At 36.5% G+C, this 19,593-nt stretch overlaps 1 protein-coding gene and 1 pseudogene across 1 annotated transcript; one reads left to right on the top strand and one right to left on the bottom strand.

The window, feature by feature from the left end:
• Window positions 1-3,118: 3,118 nt before the first annotated feature.
• On the top strand, window positions 3,119-4,237 carry LOC118858507 (transcription factor Dp-1-like). Its single transcript, XM_036769044.1, has one exon. The coding sequence runs from the start codon at window positions 3,254-3,256 to the stop codon at window positions 4,127-4,129; it is 876 nt and encodes a 291-aa protein (XP_036624939.1). The 5' UTR covers window positions 3,119-3,253; the 3' UTR covers window positions 4,130-4,237.
• Window positions 4,238-12,646: 8,409 nt separating this feature from the next.
• LOC118858506 lies at window positions 12,647-13,308 on the bottom strand (annotated as a pseudogene).
• Window positions 13,309-19,593: the final 6,285 nt, after the last annotated feature.

Here is a 19,593-nt window from a genome sequence, read left to right as displayed (position 1 = left end):
CATTTTATAAGGGACACCAAGATGCAGCACTTAGCACAGGGTCTGGCACATAGTAGGTACTTAATAAATGACTATTGACTGACTGAATTCAAAAAAGGATAAATTATATCACAGATCATAGCGTAATAAGATTTAGATCCTGAAGGCAATTTACACATCATAGAGTCAAGCAATTCTCAAAATGTGTTCCAGGGTCCCCTGGAAGTCTCTATGATACTTTTGGAGGTGCATGGGGTCAAAACTGATTTTATGGTAATACTAAGATATTTTAATCTTGAATATGGTATATATCAAGAGATAACTTTCAATACGATGATAACCCACATAAATTAAAGCTTTTAGGTGGACCTTAATACTTTTTTAATAATGTAAGTATCATAAAAATAGAAGTCTTGAGACCAAAATGTTTGAGACTTGCTCATCAAGTCCAACCCCTTTATTTTACAAATGAGGTAACTGAGGCTTGGCTTGGTGAAATGACTTCCCAAGGTCACAAAGATAGTTGCAGAACAATGACAGCAATATCAGCAACAAACTCATCTTTGTATAGCCCACAAAGGTTTTCAAAGCATTTTATACACATTTATCTTATTTAAAGGGAAGCTAGGATTAAACCTAAGCCCTCTGACTCCAAATCTAGTGATCTTTTTCCATTTTAATGTAGACCATGAAACCAGTAAGTAGTGTATGAGCAACATACAATGATCATCTCCCTGAATGCCCCACCTTCCCTGAAGCCTTCCTTTCTTCAGGCTAAGTATTCCCATTTTCAAAATAAGCAAGTCATTTGAATGGAGAAAGCAACACACTGTTTGTCTGTAAAGCAGAAGAAAATGAGAGTTAGGATCATCAATATTTTTGGATTTCAACACTGTTGAAAGGCAAAGCAGATCATCCAGTGTTGATACACAGTTTTATATAATTTACAATGCCATTTCCCCAAACCAGAGGTAATATGAGAAATGCCAACTGGACCAGTGATTAGAGTTAACAAGGAAAGTATAGCTCAGGAAGAGAAAACATTGTTCAGTTGAGTAGACACCTTTGCTAAAGCATGAGTCCACATTTCATCTGAAATTGGGATGCGCTAAAACAGTGCACCAGTTATACATAATTGATATACTGAGGGGTAAAGGAAATAATAGAAAAGAGATAAGAAAAATAAGAATATAAGGCTTTGGGGAAAGGGAGAAAAATCAACAAACAATGAAAGAGAAACAACTTAGCATGCAATGACATGCAAAAGCATTCCTATGACCATACGAAGTAAAATAAATAAATAATCACAATTTGAATTATTAACCTAGAATACAAAGCTCTTGGCAAAAATAATTAGTGACTCACAAATATATTTTGCATAACATGTAAGGGATTAGTAATAGGTAGGAGAATTTTGCCTGCTTGGGGAAATCAACATTGGAAAAGTGGTAAATCAATGAACTGCTTGCAAAGTTCTCAGACCCTCTGATTGTAAGTACTAGAGATCCAAAGTATATTCCTTGTGTGTATGAGCCATGTGCAGTGTTATCAGTGTAATTAATGTCAAGATAGAAATAATGCTGATATATGGAAAGACACTTTTAGTGATTTAATAAGGAAGGAAGAATTAAAGTAGATGGGTTCTTTGGAAACTTGCATAGGTTCCTGATCTCTTAACCTAGACTATTGCAATAATTAGTTACCCTGCTTCAAATATCCCCCCTCTCCAAACCATCCTCCACACAGCTGCAAATGATCCTCAAAGGAGCAGGTCTGCCCATGTCACTTTATTACTTGATAAACTCCAGTGGCTTCCTATTACTTCTGCGGTCAAATATAAACTTCTCTATCCGGCATTTACTAGATTGGCTCCAATCTACTGACTATTTCACTGACTATCCTTCATACACAACCAAACTTATCTTGTCATTGTTGATACACAACCTTTAACTACTCTCTAGGATCCTGTGCAAAGGCTTTGCCTTATGCTTGTGGTACACTATCTCCTCCCTTCTGCCTCTTATCATTTCTAGCCTAGTTCATAATGACTCCCCTGGCGATTTGCCTTACATTTATTTTGTATATACTTGTATGTGTTGTCTCTGCCAATAGAATGTAAGCTATCAGAGGTCATGTAGTACTTCATTTTGTCTTTGTATTCCCAGCAGCTAACGCAGTATCTGGTGTTTAATAAATATGTATACATTGATGGCCTGATTAGTTGTAAAAAGTTAAGATTGATGACAATAATAGCTAACGTTTATATAGTGTTTACTATGTGCAGGCACTATGCTAGGTCCTTTATACTTATTATCTCATTCGATCCTCACAATCACCTTGGGATGTAGTTATTATCCCCATTTTAAAAATCAGGATACTGAAACAAAAAGAAGTTAAATATTAACCAAAAAGGTTAAGAGCAGTGTCTCACAGCTAGTAAGTGTCTGACCTTATACTTGAACACAGATCTTCCCAAGGCCCGTTTGTCTATCCACTGTAGCACCCAGCTGCCCCATGGACAGATGGAAAGACAATACTGCACAAGATGCTTTCTACACAGTACTATGAGTTAGGTTGGGTAAATAACCACAAAGACAAGGACAATGAGGCTCAGAGAATTAAAGCAATTTGCCCAGGTCACAAAGATAATTAGCAACAGATAATAAGCTTTATCAATCTGATGGTGCTTCTAAGGCAAGGGTTCTTATGCCATTTTTAAGTCATGGACCCCTTTGGTAATCTGGCAAAGCCTGTGGAAACCTTCTTAGAATAAGGACTTTAAATAATTTAAAGAAATGCTAAATTTCATTATTGATTAATGAAAATAAAGATGAAAATTCTCCCCATTAAAGTTCAAGGGTCCCTGGAAATCTATTCATTGACCTCTTTAAGGATTCCTGCTCTAAGAATCCATAAATGAAAGATACTAAAATCAACAAAAGATATTAAAGCTATTTTTAGAGAGATAAGAAGAAGAGAAAGGCCAAGTACTATGGGAGGACAGTAAAATTTTAAAAGAGGACAGAGGCTAATTAGACTGCTTGATTCTTGTTTTCTTGGACTTTTTTGTGACAGTAAAGGATAAAGATCTATAGACTTGAAATGCTGGTATGAAGATGGATGAAGAAACTGAAGTACTATCCTTGTAGGAAGTCCACATACGCCTAACACACATTTTGTATCACAGAACCAGGCTTCAGACTCCTCACCTTGGTCGGCGGGGAAGCACAATAGAAAAGGAGAGAAGAATGGCAAGGGATTAAGACATTTTTCAATGAAGGTTTGTGAGAAGGTACAGAGGAAAGGAACCACTTCATATAACGAAGTGGCAGATGAGTTGGTCGCAGAGTTCAGTGCTGCTGATAACCACATTTTACCAAATGAATCAGCTTATGACCAGAAGAATATAAGACGAAGAGTCTATGATGCCTTAAACGTCTTAATGGCCATGAATATTATCTCAAAGGAGAAGAAGGAAATAAAATGGATTGGTCTGCCGACCAACTCCGCTCAAGAATGTCAGAATTTAGAGGTGGAGAGGCAGAGAAGACTTGAAAGAATAAAACAAAAGCAGTCTCAGCTTCAAGAACTTATTCTACAGCAAATTGCGTTCAAGAATTTGGTGCAGAGAAATCGTCAAGCAGAGCAGCAAGCCAGCCGACCACCACCTTCCAACTCTGTCATACACCTACCTTTTATCATTGTGAACACCAGCAAGAAGACAGTGATCGACTGCAGTATTTCTAACGACAAATTTGAGTATCTATTTAATTTTGACAACACATTTGAAATCCATGATGACATAGAAGTATTAAAGCGAATGGGAATGGCTTGTGGGCTAGAATCTGGAAGCTGTTCTGCAGAAGACCTAAAGATGGCAAGAAGTTTGGTACCTAAAGCTCTGGAACCTTATGTGACAGAAATGGCTCAGGGATCAATCAGCAGTGTATATGTCACATCATCATCAGGTTCAACTTCAAGTTGCACAAGGTTTTCTGCCAGTGATTTTACCAATGGTACAGATGGAATGTTGGCAACGAGTTCCAACGGCTCTCAATACAGTGGTTCCAGAGTCAAAACTCCAGTATCTTATGTTGGGGAAGATGACGACGATGACGAGGACTTTAATGAAAATGACGACGAAGACTGATTTCTTGGGGTGTAGACATGTCCCTCCCTTCAAATTCAGCTTCAGGAATAAATTGTTCTAGGGAAGAGAACTTTTTTTAAAAATGTGGATTTTTATTTTTTATTTTTGATCCTACCCCTAAGGAAATATTGGTAAGCTATTGAATTTAGAGAGTGCGGCTCTGATAAGCAAGCAAGGATTGTTTTTCGTAGGATTTTTAAAATGTGGCGTGAATGTGTGTTTTGATACCAGTGTGCTAATGCAGATCCTTTATTTACTCGGTAGGATTTTGTGTTTTGTTTTCTAATATTTTTTACTTGAAGGAATGTCCATTTTGCCCCATAACAATTCTCGCTGAATTTGTTGAAGAAATTGTACTTCATCCACATCAATGAAAATAAAAGGTTATCCTTTTGTGGAAGATGGTTCACTGAATGGCCATTTATTTGAAGAGTGTTTCTAGTGGTGCCACTAGTTGGTGGATAGCAAGATTTTTATTTTGCTAAATCATGCAATGTCCAAAGAACCAAACAAAAAAAAAGTTTTTTTAAACATTAAACTCCATGAATGTTATGAATTTATTTCCCTTAAATTATATTTACTGTTGTAATTCCATCAAGTTTATATAATTTTCCTCTATATGTTGGTATGTATGGATTAAAAAGGTTTAAAAAAAAGTTTTTGTTTGGCAAAAGTTTACTGCCATGCTGGTGAAGTGTGAGATAGGTAAGGAGATAGCAAGATAACATCTAGCAGATTTAAACAAGCTCAATTCAGCTAAAATCAACAAGCATTTATTAAGTGCCAAGAACTATGTCAGGCACTAAAGATAGGAAGAAGGGAAAGAGAGAGAGAGAGAGAGAGAGAGAGAGAGAGAGAGAGAGAGAGAGAGAGAGAGAGGACCCTTGTGCCAAAAGATTTTACATTTTAAAGAATGAAACAATATGTGCAAAATATGTACATAATGCTGAGAAGTAGTGCTGTATCATATACTTAATCCCATTAGCTCCCTTTTCCCCCCTGGAAAGGAGGCAAAAATAAATTGCAACAAGGCCTTGCCTATTCTAGAGATGTAAATAGAAATACCCTATTATGGCAGCTAGCTAACTTTTAGGTTGGTGGTAAAATAATGGTGACTGGATCCAGGTGGTCCATTTTTCTGGTGTTTTATGGAATTTATGTTAGACAAAAGCAAAGTAATAAGTGTGATTGTAATAGCTCAGAGCCCCCAGTTAAAAAAAAAAAAACAAACTCCTAACATTCAAACAGGTTTGACTCTTTTACCTAATGAAAATTTTTGTGTAGCTCCAGTAAATTTCTTATTTGAAGTAAATTCAGTATCCTGGAAATGTTGGGAAATGAACCAGAATACATTACAGTTTCTGTTGCTGGACAGACAAGAGGGAAGGAGAATTTGAGAAAAGGGCAGAGTACTATTTGGATCTTTCCTCAGTATTTGAAGAGGTGAGTATAACCATTATCTTGAGTCCAAATTTTCTGTTGCAAGATGCTTATTAGAATCCAATGGCCCTTTGTGATCCTTCTATTCCCTTCTTTCACTTTCTACTTTTACCTATGACACTGTTGCTTTTCATTTCTACTTCTTAAAACTCAGGTTGGGTTGGAGATACTATCTCTCTGTTCCTTTCACTCTGTTCTCCTGTAGTCTATGCCTGTCTATTCTTAAATTCCCCACATGTTACTCAAATACCCTTCCTGGCTCAACATCATCATAGTCCAAATCACTCTGAGGGTTGTAAGAGAATGTTTTTCCACATAAACTAAAAATTGCAGGATCCCAGTCAATTTCTCACCCTACCATTGCATATAAAAAACAAACACAAGGCAATTTTTAAAGAAAGTTACTAGAAACTGGAGCAATAAGAGAAGGCTACTTTTACACTTGAGCTTTAAAGCTAGGGATTCTCAGAGTCAGAAGTGAGGAGAGAGGTATTGGGCAAAATGTTACATAAAAGGGATAAGTAGTTCAGTTTGACTAGAATTTAGTGTGTTTGATGTGTAATACAATGTTTTAATAAGCCTAGAAAGCTAGTCTGGAGCCAGATTATGACATGGTTTGACCATGATATCCTCTATTCAATAAACTCCAGTGGTTATGCTTTCATAACATAAGCCCCGCACCCCTCCACCACCACCACCACTTTCCAGTCTTCTTATGCCTTATTTACTCCATATATTCTATAATACAGGCTTCCTTGATATTCCTCACACAAGACACTCCATTTCTCAAATCCAGGCATTTTCAGTACCTGTCTCCTCTGTTTGGAATCCTTTTCCTGCTTATTTCTGCTTCCTGGCTTCCCTGGTTAACTTCTATTCTCAACTAAAATCCTGCTTTCTACAAAGAAGCCTTTCTCCAACCCCCTTAATCTGTCTCCTTCCCTCTGTTTTTTCTTTTCAAATTATCATCTATATATTTACAGATATAAACATTTATATATATATACACTTATATACATATACATATATATATTATATTTGTTCATAATTATTTGCATGTTGTGTCTCCCACTAAACTCTGAGTTCCTTGAGAAAAGGGATTGTCTTTTGCCTTTCTTTATTATCTCCAGTGCTTGGAACAACACTTGACAAGTAGAAATAAGTTAAAAAAACTTCTTGACTGACTAACTAAATGCCAAAGAAAGAAGTTTGAATTTTATTCTATAGGCAAGAAGCCACTGGAGCTTAAAGAGGAAGCATGTGAAATGGTCGAAACTGTGCTTCAGGAAAATCACCTTGGCAACTGTGTGGAGGATAAATTGGAGTAGGGAGTGATGAGGTATTGAGAATAAAAAGGAGACTATTGCAAAAGTCCAGGTAAGAGGTCATGAGACTAAAGCTAGACAGGTGGCTGTGTAAGTAGAGAGAAAGGGGGATACTCATGAATGATGTCATGTAAGTGGAATTGACAAGATTTAACAACTGATTGATTAGAGGGATTGATGTGGAGTGCATTTGGAAATAGCTGAGGTTTTGAATCTAGTTAACTGAAAGAATGATGGTACTTTGAAAAGAAATAGGAGGGAAGAAGGGTGCATTTAGGGGGGAAGATAATGAGCTTTCTTTTTTATATATTGTGCTTGAAATGCCTATGTGACATCATATGAAATATCTCATATGTAGCTGGTGATATGGTACTGAGCATCAGAAGAGATGCTACTGTATATATACGTATATCTATATAGATATACGTATATATGGAATCATATGCTTAAAATTATAATTCATCCTATGAGAAATCAAGGATTTTGGCCCTGACTATATTAAATGTTGGAATTAAATGCAATGGAATTTAAAATGTTGCAGATGATGATTTTGAATCTCATACTGTTAATCTCTGTGGAAATTTGTAGAACAGAAAAATTGTTGCTGCACTAGATATGATCAAAATATATCCCAAGTTTCAAAAAGAAGATGAAAATGGATCACAAAACCCTAATGATATCAATCCAAAATTCTATAACACATGATTAATTAGAGAGCCTAGGAGTACTTAGAAAAAAAAAGAGTGGTCCCTGGGAGCCAGATTATTCATTCTATAAGACCAAGAGACCAAGTCATTCCAAATTATTCTCTCTTTTCTCTGTCTCTCTCTGTCTCTCTGTCTCTCTCTCTCTGTCTCTCTCTCTCTCTGTCTCTCTCTCCCTCTCCTCTCTCTCTTTCTGTCTCTCTGTCTTTCTTTGTCTCTGTCTCTCTTTCAAAAGTTTCTGAGACTGGTAGATCAAGGAAACATTTCAGATATCACATATTTGGATTTTAACCAATGATTTGAGAGCATTTCATGACATCTTTGTAGACAATATGGAGAATGTAGAATAGAATCGATAATAATACAGCTACATGTATTTGTAACTAGATATTAGTAACAGAAAGTGCTGGTAATACATTGATATTTATTCTATAAATCAATGCGTTTGTTCTTTATCAGTGATTTGGATGAGAACATTGGTTATACAAAACTATGTTTGGCACACAACTTGGAGGGATAAGAAATATTTGTTGTGACTGTAGTTTAATAAAGTAGGATTATAGGAATGTAACATCAATCAATAAACATTTTAAGCACCTACTATGTGCCATACATTGTGTTAAATGCTAGGTATACAAAGAGAGGAAAAAGATCCCTGCTCTTAAGGAGCTCACTCTCTAAGGGGGGAAAAAACTATGTACAAACAAGCTACATGCAAAACAAATATGAAATAAGTGACAGAAGGCTCTAGAATTATAAGGGATTGGGAAAAAATTCCTATAGAAGGCTAGATTTTGGCTTAAAAGTGAAGGATATCAAGAAAGCCAGAAACATCTAGACTAAACTTTCCCAAAACATAAGCTTGTACAGGACTTTTATACCATATTTTTCACATTGATCATAAGTACAGACAGATGCAAACAAGGCATGGCATTTTTCTGAATAACATGACCATAGCATTCCATACTTGTGAAAATATATTGAGTTGGAAGATGGAATGTCTTGTTTTTGGGAAAGCCAGGAGACCAGTGTCATTGGATCAAAGAGTAGGGGTGTTGGAGGTTGGAGAATGAGGTGTAAGAAGATCAGAAAGGTTGGTAGGGGTAGGTTAAAAAGAGCTTAGAGACAGCATGGTACATTTGATACAGGACCAACCTTGGAATCAAGAATACAGGGGCTCTGGTCCCACTGTTAACACATGCTGGCTAGATATGTGATTTGATCCTTTGCAAGTCACCTAATCACTTATAGTCCCATGCAACTGTTTAAGACCATAAATTGTAGAGAGATTTCTATGTCAATAAAATCACAAATCCTGTCAAAAAAAAACCCAAACCCAACCCCAGACAAAATAAAGCTACCATGCATAATTTACTCTGTGATGATGTTACAGAGAAAAATGCCCTGCCATGGCTGTAATCTATCTTTGCTTATGATCAACTTGACAAATGTGGCATAAAGGTCTTGTACAAGTTGATGTTTTGTGATAGTTTATAGTTTAAATACAAGGGGAAATTATGTACACTACACATGTTTTGATGGATGTTTTATTTTCATTTTGGAACAACTGAATTTAAATAGGAATGAAAAGTTTGAGCACCATTCCCTGCTGAAAACTATTTCATTGTGACCAACAATTATAGAGAAATTCCTGCTGAGATTTGACTGCATTTCATTAAACAAATTAGGATAAGAAAACATCTCTTTCACCATATGGAGGTACTAACTATTACTTAGCCACATTACTGTCTCCCAATACAGCTTCTCTGGGTAGGATGCAAGCAGAAGGAATATATTAAAACTGAAGGTTGTGCAGGAAGAATGCTAATGGCTGATTTTTCCCTTAGAGTAATAAAGTGGCAGAAAATGAGAGAAGTTCCTGAAAAGTCAGTCAAGTCCTTAGGTTGCTGAAGTCTAGCCAGGGGGAAAAGAGGGGGAAAATGAAGATAATGGTATAAGGTACTAAAGAAAGGCAAGAAGCAAAAGCAGTAGGAGAAAAGAAGAAAAAGACCAAAGCTTAGTCTAGGGAAGCAAACAGATTCACCTGGAGAGGTGGCCAGTGGAGAAGTATCCTGCTGTTTATAATCCTGTTCCTATTATCCTATAGGCTGCTGTGTGACCTTTAGGTGGAAGTCACTCTTTGGTCTTTGTGTAATTGTGTCCCTGCTGCCTATGCTATTAATTTGTGTGTCAAGAATAAACATTTGGCTTCAGAGTAGAGTAAAGGAGAGCCAGGAAAACAATCTACACAATGACTATGACAATGTAAATGACAAGAGCAATAAAACAAAGCATACTCTGTGAAATGGCAGTGGCCTATCATGACCCCAGAGAAGAGATGAGAAACTGCATAGCCCTCCTTTTTCTAGGTGAAATGGGGGACTTTGGGGGCAGGAACCTAAAACATACGCTGGCAGAAATGATTGCTAGGATCGTTGGTTTTGCTTAATTGTTTGTTCTCCCTTTGTTACCTGCTATTTGTGCATGTAGTGGTGGTGGTGGTGGTGGTGATAGTGAATGTGTGTGTTTGATAGGAGGAGAAAATTATACCTGAAAATGACTGTTAGAAAAATAAAAGTATCCATAATACTTTTAAAATCTTAAAATAAAGTGAGTAAAACTTTCCTTTCCTCCTTGTCTTCACATATGGGGTTTTAAGATTGAATTTATCTAACACATGTAAGACTGGTAATGTTATCAGGTAATTTATGTGCACTTAAATAATTTAGGGAGTCTTATACAGCCTGAATTGGCAAATGTTTTTGGCATTTATGATGGGATTTGATCCTTTAAAGAATGAATATGTTCTTTCACATCTAGGTGGGGAGGGTTAGGGGGTCCGAGATTGAGAAGAGAAAAGGTAAGTACTAAGGTCCTATTAACTAGCCCCACAAAATCTCTGGAACAGCTTACATTTTCCAAACTACGTAGAATATCTTTGGGGGTCTATTCACAAAGCTTCTCAGGAAACTTAAAATGGGTGATTATCGTATTAATTTTGAAACTAAGATTTTATTGGGTAGGGCTTTCCAAAGTTTTTCCTAAACTTTTTTTCCTAAGTAAGACTAAAATTGTTCAATGTCCTGAGAAAAGTTTTGATTATAAGTATATGAACAGAATAAAAAGTACAAAACAGATTGGAAGGTTCCTAATACATTAATATGAAGTACATGACTACATACATACATTATATCTTACAGGCAACGGAATAGGTGGAGGAGGATGGAGATGACTGTGTTTAAGGTTCAGCAATAAATAAATCATCATTAATGCAGATGTGGAGATTATATTATATTCTACCATACTGAAGCCATTAAAAATAAACAAAAAAATCCACTTCAAAATAACTCAGGAAGAAAAAGACAATGGCTAGGACTGATGCATGCACTTCAAATATTGTAGCTCCACACAAATAATCTATCCATTTTAACATACAGTAATGTGCATGGAAAGTATGAAGTATGTATACTTTCCTCCAAAAGGAGGACTAATGGTGGAAATCTAAAAAACTATAGGGAGGCTGTAAAATGGCTCACTCCTCATTCTTATGTCATTTACACTATCAAACTTAGACAATCCAGCCTTAAAAATAAGCACCACATCATGGTACAAGATAAAACTCCCCTCTTCTTATCTTCACTCGCTGCAATGATTTGGTAGAACATGTTGAATTTACCGTCAAAATTTGCAACACTTTCCTAAAGAGGTTTTTGTCAGTGTGATGAACATGCAGTAGGTTTAAACAGAAAATGTTTTTCTTGAAACCATTTTAGAACCAAAGAGCATCATATGCAGCATTTATTTTATCCTTAACATTGCAATGTTTGGAAAGCTTGAATTAGAAACAAAAAAACAAACCCATTCTATATCCCCAAACCTTTTCCTTCCTAGTAGAAGTTAATATTAAACATACAAAAACCAAAAAAAGACAAACTTGTAGCAGTGTACTACAGCATATCCCAAGAGGTTAAAACAAGGTAAATGCCCACCTGTGTAAATGAAACCTTCACAAAAGTCAACTGAAATAATTCAGAACTGAAACTGAATCATGCAAGTTTTGATATAGTCACTAAGCAACCTATAGACAAGATTTATACATAATATAGGAGAAAAATGTCAATTACTTACGGATGTGAAATTCCCTAGGAAACGTTCCCAGAAGTACTAACCCGTGAGTTTTGCACAATATTGTTTCATTAAGGTGGATCACTACTTTTAATAATCAGTGTATACGGTGTATTCTCCACCCAAGCAGTGATGCCTCCATAGTAAGATATAGGAAGAATAAAAGCCTTGTCCTTCTTCCCAAAGACTTGCTACATCTCCAGGAGCACCCATAGCTTAATTTTCTTTTGCAATTCCATATAAATTACTATTTTCTTAGCCTACTAAAAGAGGGAGGAAACAACATACAGAAAAAGGTCTCTTCTTGTCTTAAATTTCAGGAATGCTAACTCCTCCAAGTTATCTGCACTAGAAGGTATGGTCTGCCCTGCTTCATCACTCAATAGTACAGGTTTGAACAATCATAACTTTTGCAAGACTCCTGTTTCAGAATTGTTTTCAAATGCCTCCCTGGTATTTAGGTCCTTTTCACTGATTTGTCAGATTTGCTTTCACAGAGAAAAATGAAAGTTATCACTCATTTAAAAATGCCTAATTACTGTTTTTCAATAGAGAAACACTAAACTACATGCTGTTTATTATACAAAAATCCCATTTCTGCCCTCAACACCACCCCCCTCAATATTCATTCATTAAGAAGGAATTAAAAAGAAACAAAAAAAAAACAACAACACAACTCAAAGAACACTTTACAGCAGTATTCAGCTTTCCTATCAAATACGTAGCATCTTAAATATTTATATACAGTCTATTTAGTAAGATGGACACTGGCTTCAGAGTTTGTTGAAGTGTAGAAAAAATTGAAAACGAAACCCACTTAAAACTATTCTAGAAATTGTCTTTTGGAAAGACAGCAAGTATTGGAGTGAAGTGTTGCCTTTCCTTTAGTGATTGTCAGTCCCCCTTCTTGAGAAACATTAAAGTCACCATTCCTCCTGATTGGAGACAGGAAGAGATTCTGGTCCTTGCTCATCTGATTTATCTTCGGCTGCTTTCTTGTTTCTACAACAGGGTTTAAATAGATGTGTACCTATTAGAACTTCTCTAAGAACTTTGTAGATAATCTCACAGCATACTTTCTGTCTTTTCCAGAATGTGAGATCTAAAAAGGAAAAGACTGCTGTTCTGGTAGACCCAGAGCTGATCTCCATATCTGAGCCATCATCAGACTGATTACTCTAACAAGGCGATTAAGGTGTAGAGGCACTTGAGGTGGTGCTATGAGCACCAGAATTGTGGTCTTTAAATCCCTTTTGCAATTTGTTCATCAGATACCTCTTTATTCTACTTCTAGAAAGAGTTGCCTTTTTCTTTGGCTTTAATGTGGTCTTTAGACTGCATCCAGCCCTTGCATCTACCACAGGATTCCATGTTCTTTTTTTGTTTGTTGTTTTTTTTTTTTATTCTGCTGGTAGCTTTTCCCACCTTTTCACCAGAAACATACAAGCATTACCAATGTCTCCTGAACAAATCTCATGCAACCCAAAGCAACTCTGGAAAACCTTCTTGTACTGTTTACTGTCAGTGAAATGAGAACTATGAGAACTATACTTCTGTACATCTTTGGTTTGTGGAAACCAAACATTTTGCATTCTTGGCTGTAGCCTTCCTGGAACAACTCTCCAAGCTCAATAATGAGTGCGAGGTGTGGTATGCCCTACATGCCAACCTGGCCCACATCTTCCTTAGTTTGCTCTTCCTGGTCTCCTAAGCTCTCTTAAAACTAAATCCACTTAACTTTAATTCATCTAATATTATACATAAAGGTCCCACTTTCAGTATATTATGCTTATGTCTGTGAGATCTGCTGACACGTAGATGTGATGAATGCCTCTCCAAACAAGTGACTTGTGTTTGGATCCCAGGTCTGACACTTGCTCGTTGTATAATCAGGGCAAAGACATTTCCTATTTCTAAGTGTCATCTCCATCTGAGGTAACTTCTGCTTTTTCTTGTGATTTTTGTTGCCTCCTTCATTTTCCTTCTTAGGTATCCAAAAGGCCAGGAAATGCAAGACTGCACAGGTTCAGTTTCTCCATCATGGCCAGCTATCACTTATGTGTGTACTGTTCGAAGGAGTTGTCTTTAGGTGGTGCTATTTAATGCAAAACAATAAAGTTGAGAGTTGGCTGAAAATATAGTCTCATCCTCATTTTGTACACAGAATAACTGAAGCATGGGGAAAACCTGCTTCATATACTCAATTGTAGATGTGTATGTATGTGCCCACACATGCATGGAGTAAATTCTATTTGAAAGATGAATGAGCAAAATGCATATACTACAATTTCTTACACACGATGAAGAAAATCAGAGCAATCGACAAGATGATCCAAACTCCTTAGTTAATATAATCTAGTTTCTCTTTGTTTTAAGCCCTATTGTTATGAATATTTTGTTAGTAGGATTGAGAAAAAAAGATGGACCTAGCTAAGACTATAGCACATAGTGAAGGAATATTGTTGTTGTCTTGGTGACTTGAGATTTTTCTCTTCATTTATATTATGTAGGTAATGCTAGTGTGAGAAGCCTCTGGGAAGATATTCAGGGGCAAAATTGTGGTGTGTGCGTATGTATATGTGTGTGTGTGTGTGTATGCATAAATTTGTGTGTATTTATGGTTCCCTTTGGCATTGCTTTATATTTCTTTGTATCCCTAGTACTTAGTACAATGGCTAGCACACAGTAGGTGCTTAATAAATGTTTATTGACAGACTGTCTTTGATTGACTAAAAACTGAATTTATCTAGTACAATCTCTTTGCCCTTAGTACTATTGATGAAGCGTGATTACTTGATTTGAAATCATCATAATTTAAATATCTGTGATACTTGCAGGTATCACAAATACTCCACCTGAACTGATAAATAACCATGTTATTAGTCAATAGTCAAATGGAGAGAACCCTAGAAATTTGCCTACCATCCCTAGATCTCTCACTCACTAGCTATGTGACCCTGGACTATTCACTGAAACTCCCAAGGTCTCAGTTTCCTTAAAATGCACAGAGAGGACAAGATATCTTTTTAGAGGCATGTTTGGACAGCTGTTTCAACTAAAGAGGACAAAATCAAGAATCTTCAAAAGCTAGTTTTAGCTATTGAAATTCTTATGATGTAGACTTTGGTTTAAATTATGAATTCGTATGTCCCCTATTAGCATTATCAGTGGAAACATATTGTAGTTATAAGCTTATTTTGGGGACCAGAGAGAAATTCAAGGTTTTTCTGTGTGTATGTTTTTTTTTCCTTTCTAAAAATGAAAAGCATGATGCATGAATACTTTTTGGAGCAGTTGAGTGGGTATTAACAAAAGAACTGAAGAATCAAAAAAGTGGCTTAAAGCTGAAAGTTAACGTAAGTTCTGTCAGTTATGTGTAGTCAAAATATCATTACTGAACTTGGGGTCTTCAGAGATTTACTGCAATTGACTTGGACCCCATTTTATATGATATAATATTGAAAATCCATGCTCAGATGCTTTGTCTTTCCCATTAAGTGTCATTAGCTACACTTATAATCTTGTAAAACTTTTTAGTAATAAATTAAGTTGTTTTTATCAAATGAGTTAATGTATGTAAAATGTCTTATAAATTCAAAGTGTAATATAAATAATAACTAACATTTATGTTGCCCTTTGCAAAGCATTTTACATATATTATCTCATTTGAGCCTCATATTACGTGAAGAGGAAACTACAGGTTTTATTATTGAATGAAAGAAAAAAAAATATTAATCACTGCTTTCTAGGATGGGCATGTGTATGGGCAAGCAAAGTGGGAATTTCTACTATTTTTCTTTTGGAGTGCTTCTTAGCACCAAGGCAATCAAGTGCCTTCAAGTGAGTCTTGCCTTTGTTTGTAGGAAGGCCCACACCCTTTTGCTAATTAGGTTATGAGAGGTGTGAAGTCCTCGGGAGGTATGAAGCTCTCTAGAAGTGTGAACCTCTCTGACCCTGAAGTAGAATATACAAACATACATACATACATACATATATATATATATATATATATATATATGTGTGTGTGTGTGTGTGTGTGTGTGTGTGTGTGTACGTGTGTATGTATGTGCGTATATATATATATATCCTGAGGTTAGCATTTTGCTTGGGGCTTACTCATTGGAAGAGTGTTGGTGTGGAGACTCTGCGTATCCATTAAGGAGCCTCGGCTTTGAAAACCCAGATGTTGGTGCTTCTCTCTCTGGTAACTATATATGTATAGCTTTGGTCAGACAGCTATAAGGCTATCTGTTGATTTGTGTTATTTGCTCTGTTTATATTTTCTCTGTTTGTAGTTTCTGTTTGTATTTGCTCTGAAGTTCAGGGTACTGACATTTTCCCCATAATAAGTGAATGGTATATGTATGTTTGATTAAAGTGAGATTGTCAACCCCTTTAAATTACTTACCTTAGAAAAGCAGATCAAAGAACCTGCGCTAGCAGCCCTCCTGTGTGCTGGTGTTATTGGCCCTACATCTCCACAGCAGCTGCTAGCAACATTGTTGTTACCCTGTGCTAGGCACTGAGGATACGTATATAAAACTAAGATAGTCCCAATCCTCTAGGAACTTGCATTATAATAAGGGAAAATACTCATCTAGAGCTGCCACTTTTGTTCTAGGAATATTGTTAAAGATCTTATATTCTAATACGGGAAACTAGATATCCTTGTGTTGATCAAGGAAGGGAATTTTGACTTTAGGAGACATGAGAGTGAGTCGAGCCACAGGGTGATAGTTTTTCACACTGTTTCCAGGGGTGTTGCCAGTACTATTTTGATTACTGCTCTCAGGGAACAATGTCTAAAAACACTTTGGGCTTGGTTTTATCTAGTATTGAGGCAGATAATGAGGAGCGAGGGGGAATGGTTGGTTAGGATGTGAAGCATAGTCTGGTTCTAGGCTACTGCAGACATAGTAGGTTAAGTGAGTTTGTTACTCACTCAACAATTAAGATAGCTTATACCCAGGACAGAGTTCCAAAGCTGAGTGCATTCACATCCCCAGGAAGGTTTGCTCATTTGTTTCAGTCTTATTTGACTCTTTTTGACCACATTTGGGGTTTTCTTGGCAAAGATACAAGAATGGCTTGCCATTTTCTTCTCCAGCTCATTTTACAGATGGGGAAACTGAACAAACAGGACTGACTTGACCAGGGTCACACAGCTGTTAGCATCTGAGCTAATAATTGAACTCTGCTCTTCTAGATTTCAGACCTAAGCTTTATTCACCATACCACCTAGCTGCCTATTCTCCACAAGTCTGCTCCAAAGGGTGCTGCTGTGGGTTGTGGACTACAGTGAATTTTCTGCATTAGGGCAAATGGAAACATACCCATGTTAGATGACTAGATGGAATATATTATTCCTATTACAATTCCGTCAGTTTGTAACCTTCCACCAGAAATTTATTTGTGTATATTTTGTATTTAAAAATGTTCCTGCTGGTGTCCCTAAAATAGAATGTAAGCTTGTTGAGGTCAAAGATTATTTTATTTCTGTCTTTGTATCTTCAATGGCTTGTACAATGTCTAACACATAGGAAGCACTTAAAATGCTTGCTGGATGAAATAAACTAATCTTCACTTTGTAGATGGTATAGCTGAAGCTCAGAAAAAAAGTGATGTACAGTCACTGATCTTAGCTAGTAAGCATCAGAAGCAAGAAGCTGAATCTAGATGTTCCTGATTCCAAGTCTGCTACTTTATTCATCATGTTGAACTTTTCCCACGGTCATCCATTCTTATTATTTGATTTTCTGGGACCAGGATTTTGTAGCTGGGGCTTAAAGCCATGTACACTGGTAACATTCCTGTTCATTCTCTGAGGAGGTTGGTGAGCAGAGATTTAGGTGCTATGTGAGTTTTCATAAATGATATCAATAGGAAGTTATCAAATGTATTCCCAGAAGCTTCATAAAATGAGGCTATATCTTCCAATAATTATGGGTTATTTGGTTTAACAGCCCCTAGCTTATCCTTCCTTCCCATTCTCATCTGGTATTAAAGAAAGAGGGATAACCATACCAACTGATGTGTCCCAGACCTCAGGTCCCATTGGGTCTGCAGAATCACAGACCTCCATCTGAGCCCAGAGGCCATCCAGTTCAAATTCCTCATATTTCAATTGAGAAAGCCAAGACTTAATAATGCAAAGTGACTTGACCAGAGTTCCCCAGGTACTAAGGGTCAAAAGGCAGGATTTAAACGACAGGTTCCCAGGGTCCAGTGTGGGTTCTCTTTCCACTGTATTGTATTGCTGTTCTCAAGATCCTAGTCTTAAAACCCCTAGCTTTAACAGTCTGGCCCTGGGACCAAGACTGCCATTTGATTCCTATGGATCATTGAATGCTAATTAAGATCATCACAGAATGTTACAGCTGGAAGGGAACATGAGGTATGCACACAGAAGGACTTATAATTAGCTGCAAATTGAACATTTTTACCAGCAGCCTCCTCCCAACTATGGCAGAACATGACTTTTAGGACCAAATCTTTTCTTTTGAAGTGTTCTATCAGTGGTTTTAGTAAAAACATACAGCATTTTAAAGTTACAAAGTGTTTTGTGTACATTGGGGTAGTTAGGTGGTGCTGTAAATATAAACCATGTCTGGGGTCAGGAAGTTTGGTTGCTTGGTTGATTATTGTCCTTCATTCTCAGAAGAGGACCAAAATGACATCACTAAGTTAGAAGCAAGTTACAGTGCATCCAGCTGTGGCTGATCAGACCAATATGAGCTCAGAATGTTCTACCACAAGTCAGGCAAGAACTGAGTTCAAATATCACCTCAGACACTTACTATCTGGGTTGACCTTGGGCAACAATTAGCATTAAACTTCGGTCTGTCTCAGTTTCTTCAATAATAAGATGGAGATAAATATAGCACCCACCCCCCACCCCCCAGGGTTTTTGTGAGGATCCAATGAGATAATATTTGTAAAGCACTTAGCACAGATCCTAGGTGTCATATAAATGTTAAATTCATAAATACAGTAGATGTCACATAAATGTTAGCTACTGTTGTTGCTGGTATGTTTTTTTTTTACTATTATCTTTTGAACTTCCACAACAACCATCATAGTGAGGTGGGTAATACATTGATTTTTCATCCCCATTTTAAAGATCAGGAAACTGAATTTCAGAATAATTAAGTAACTTGCCCATGGTGACACAGTAATTACCAGAACCAAGATTTAAAGTCAAGTCACTCATCGAAGGCTTCAACTGCAATTTTCCACCCTCAATAACATGCTGTTACTTTATGCATGTAAGATTCAGTTTGCTCCCAACAGTTTTGGGCCATTGTTAGACAGACAAAGTAATATTCATATATGCAATTTCACAAGCCATTTTTTAGTACATTGTCATTTTTCTTAAAAATATAAGATAACATTTAATGATGGATTTAATAGTAAAATTGTCTTCACAAAACATAATTGGAAATATAATAAAATCAGCTTATGCCTACTGATAGATAAATGCCACTGCATTTTTTGGGGTTGAGAAGTAAAAGAAAAGTACAATTACCCTGAACTCTAGCTGAAACTTAGCCTTGTGTCTTAAGAGAATCTTTTTTCCTTTAAATATAATTTCACATTTTTATTTAAAAAAGGCCAAAGTGAAACCTATGGACCTAACTAAGCCTATATATTTTAAATCCCTTAAAATTAAAATATGAAAAAGAAAATAAGGAAAAGTGGCCAGAAATGGTTTGATATAAAATGGCATATTCTAAGATGATTCTGGATTACCTCTTAACCTAACTCTGAATGGATCAGAGGAAAACAAACAAACAACAACCCCCCCCCCCAACCAAAAAAAAAACAATTAACTTTAAATTTGTCATCTGGAGTGGGGGAGATGAGAAAAAGG

The sequence above is a fragment of the Trichosurus vulpecula genome, chromosome 7 (assembly GCF_011100635.1).
Source record: "Trichosurus vulpecula isolate mTriVul1 chromosome 7, mTriVul1.pri, whole genome shotgun sequence".
NCBI classification, from domain to species: domain Eukaryota; kingdom Metazoa; phylum Chordata; class Mammalia; order Diprotodontia; family Phalangeridae; genus Trichosurus; species Trichosurus vulpecula.
Note: the sequence above shows the minus strand (reverse complement) of the source record. Positions and strands in the feature narration are given on the sequence as shown.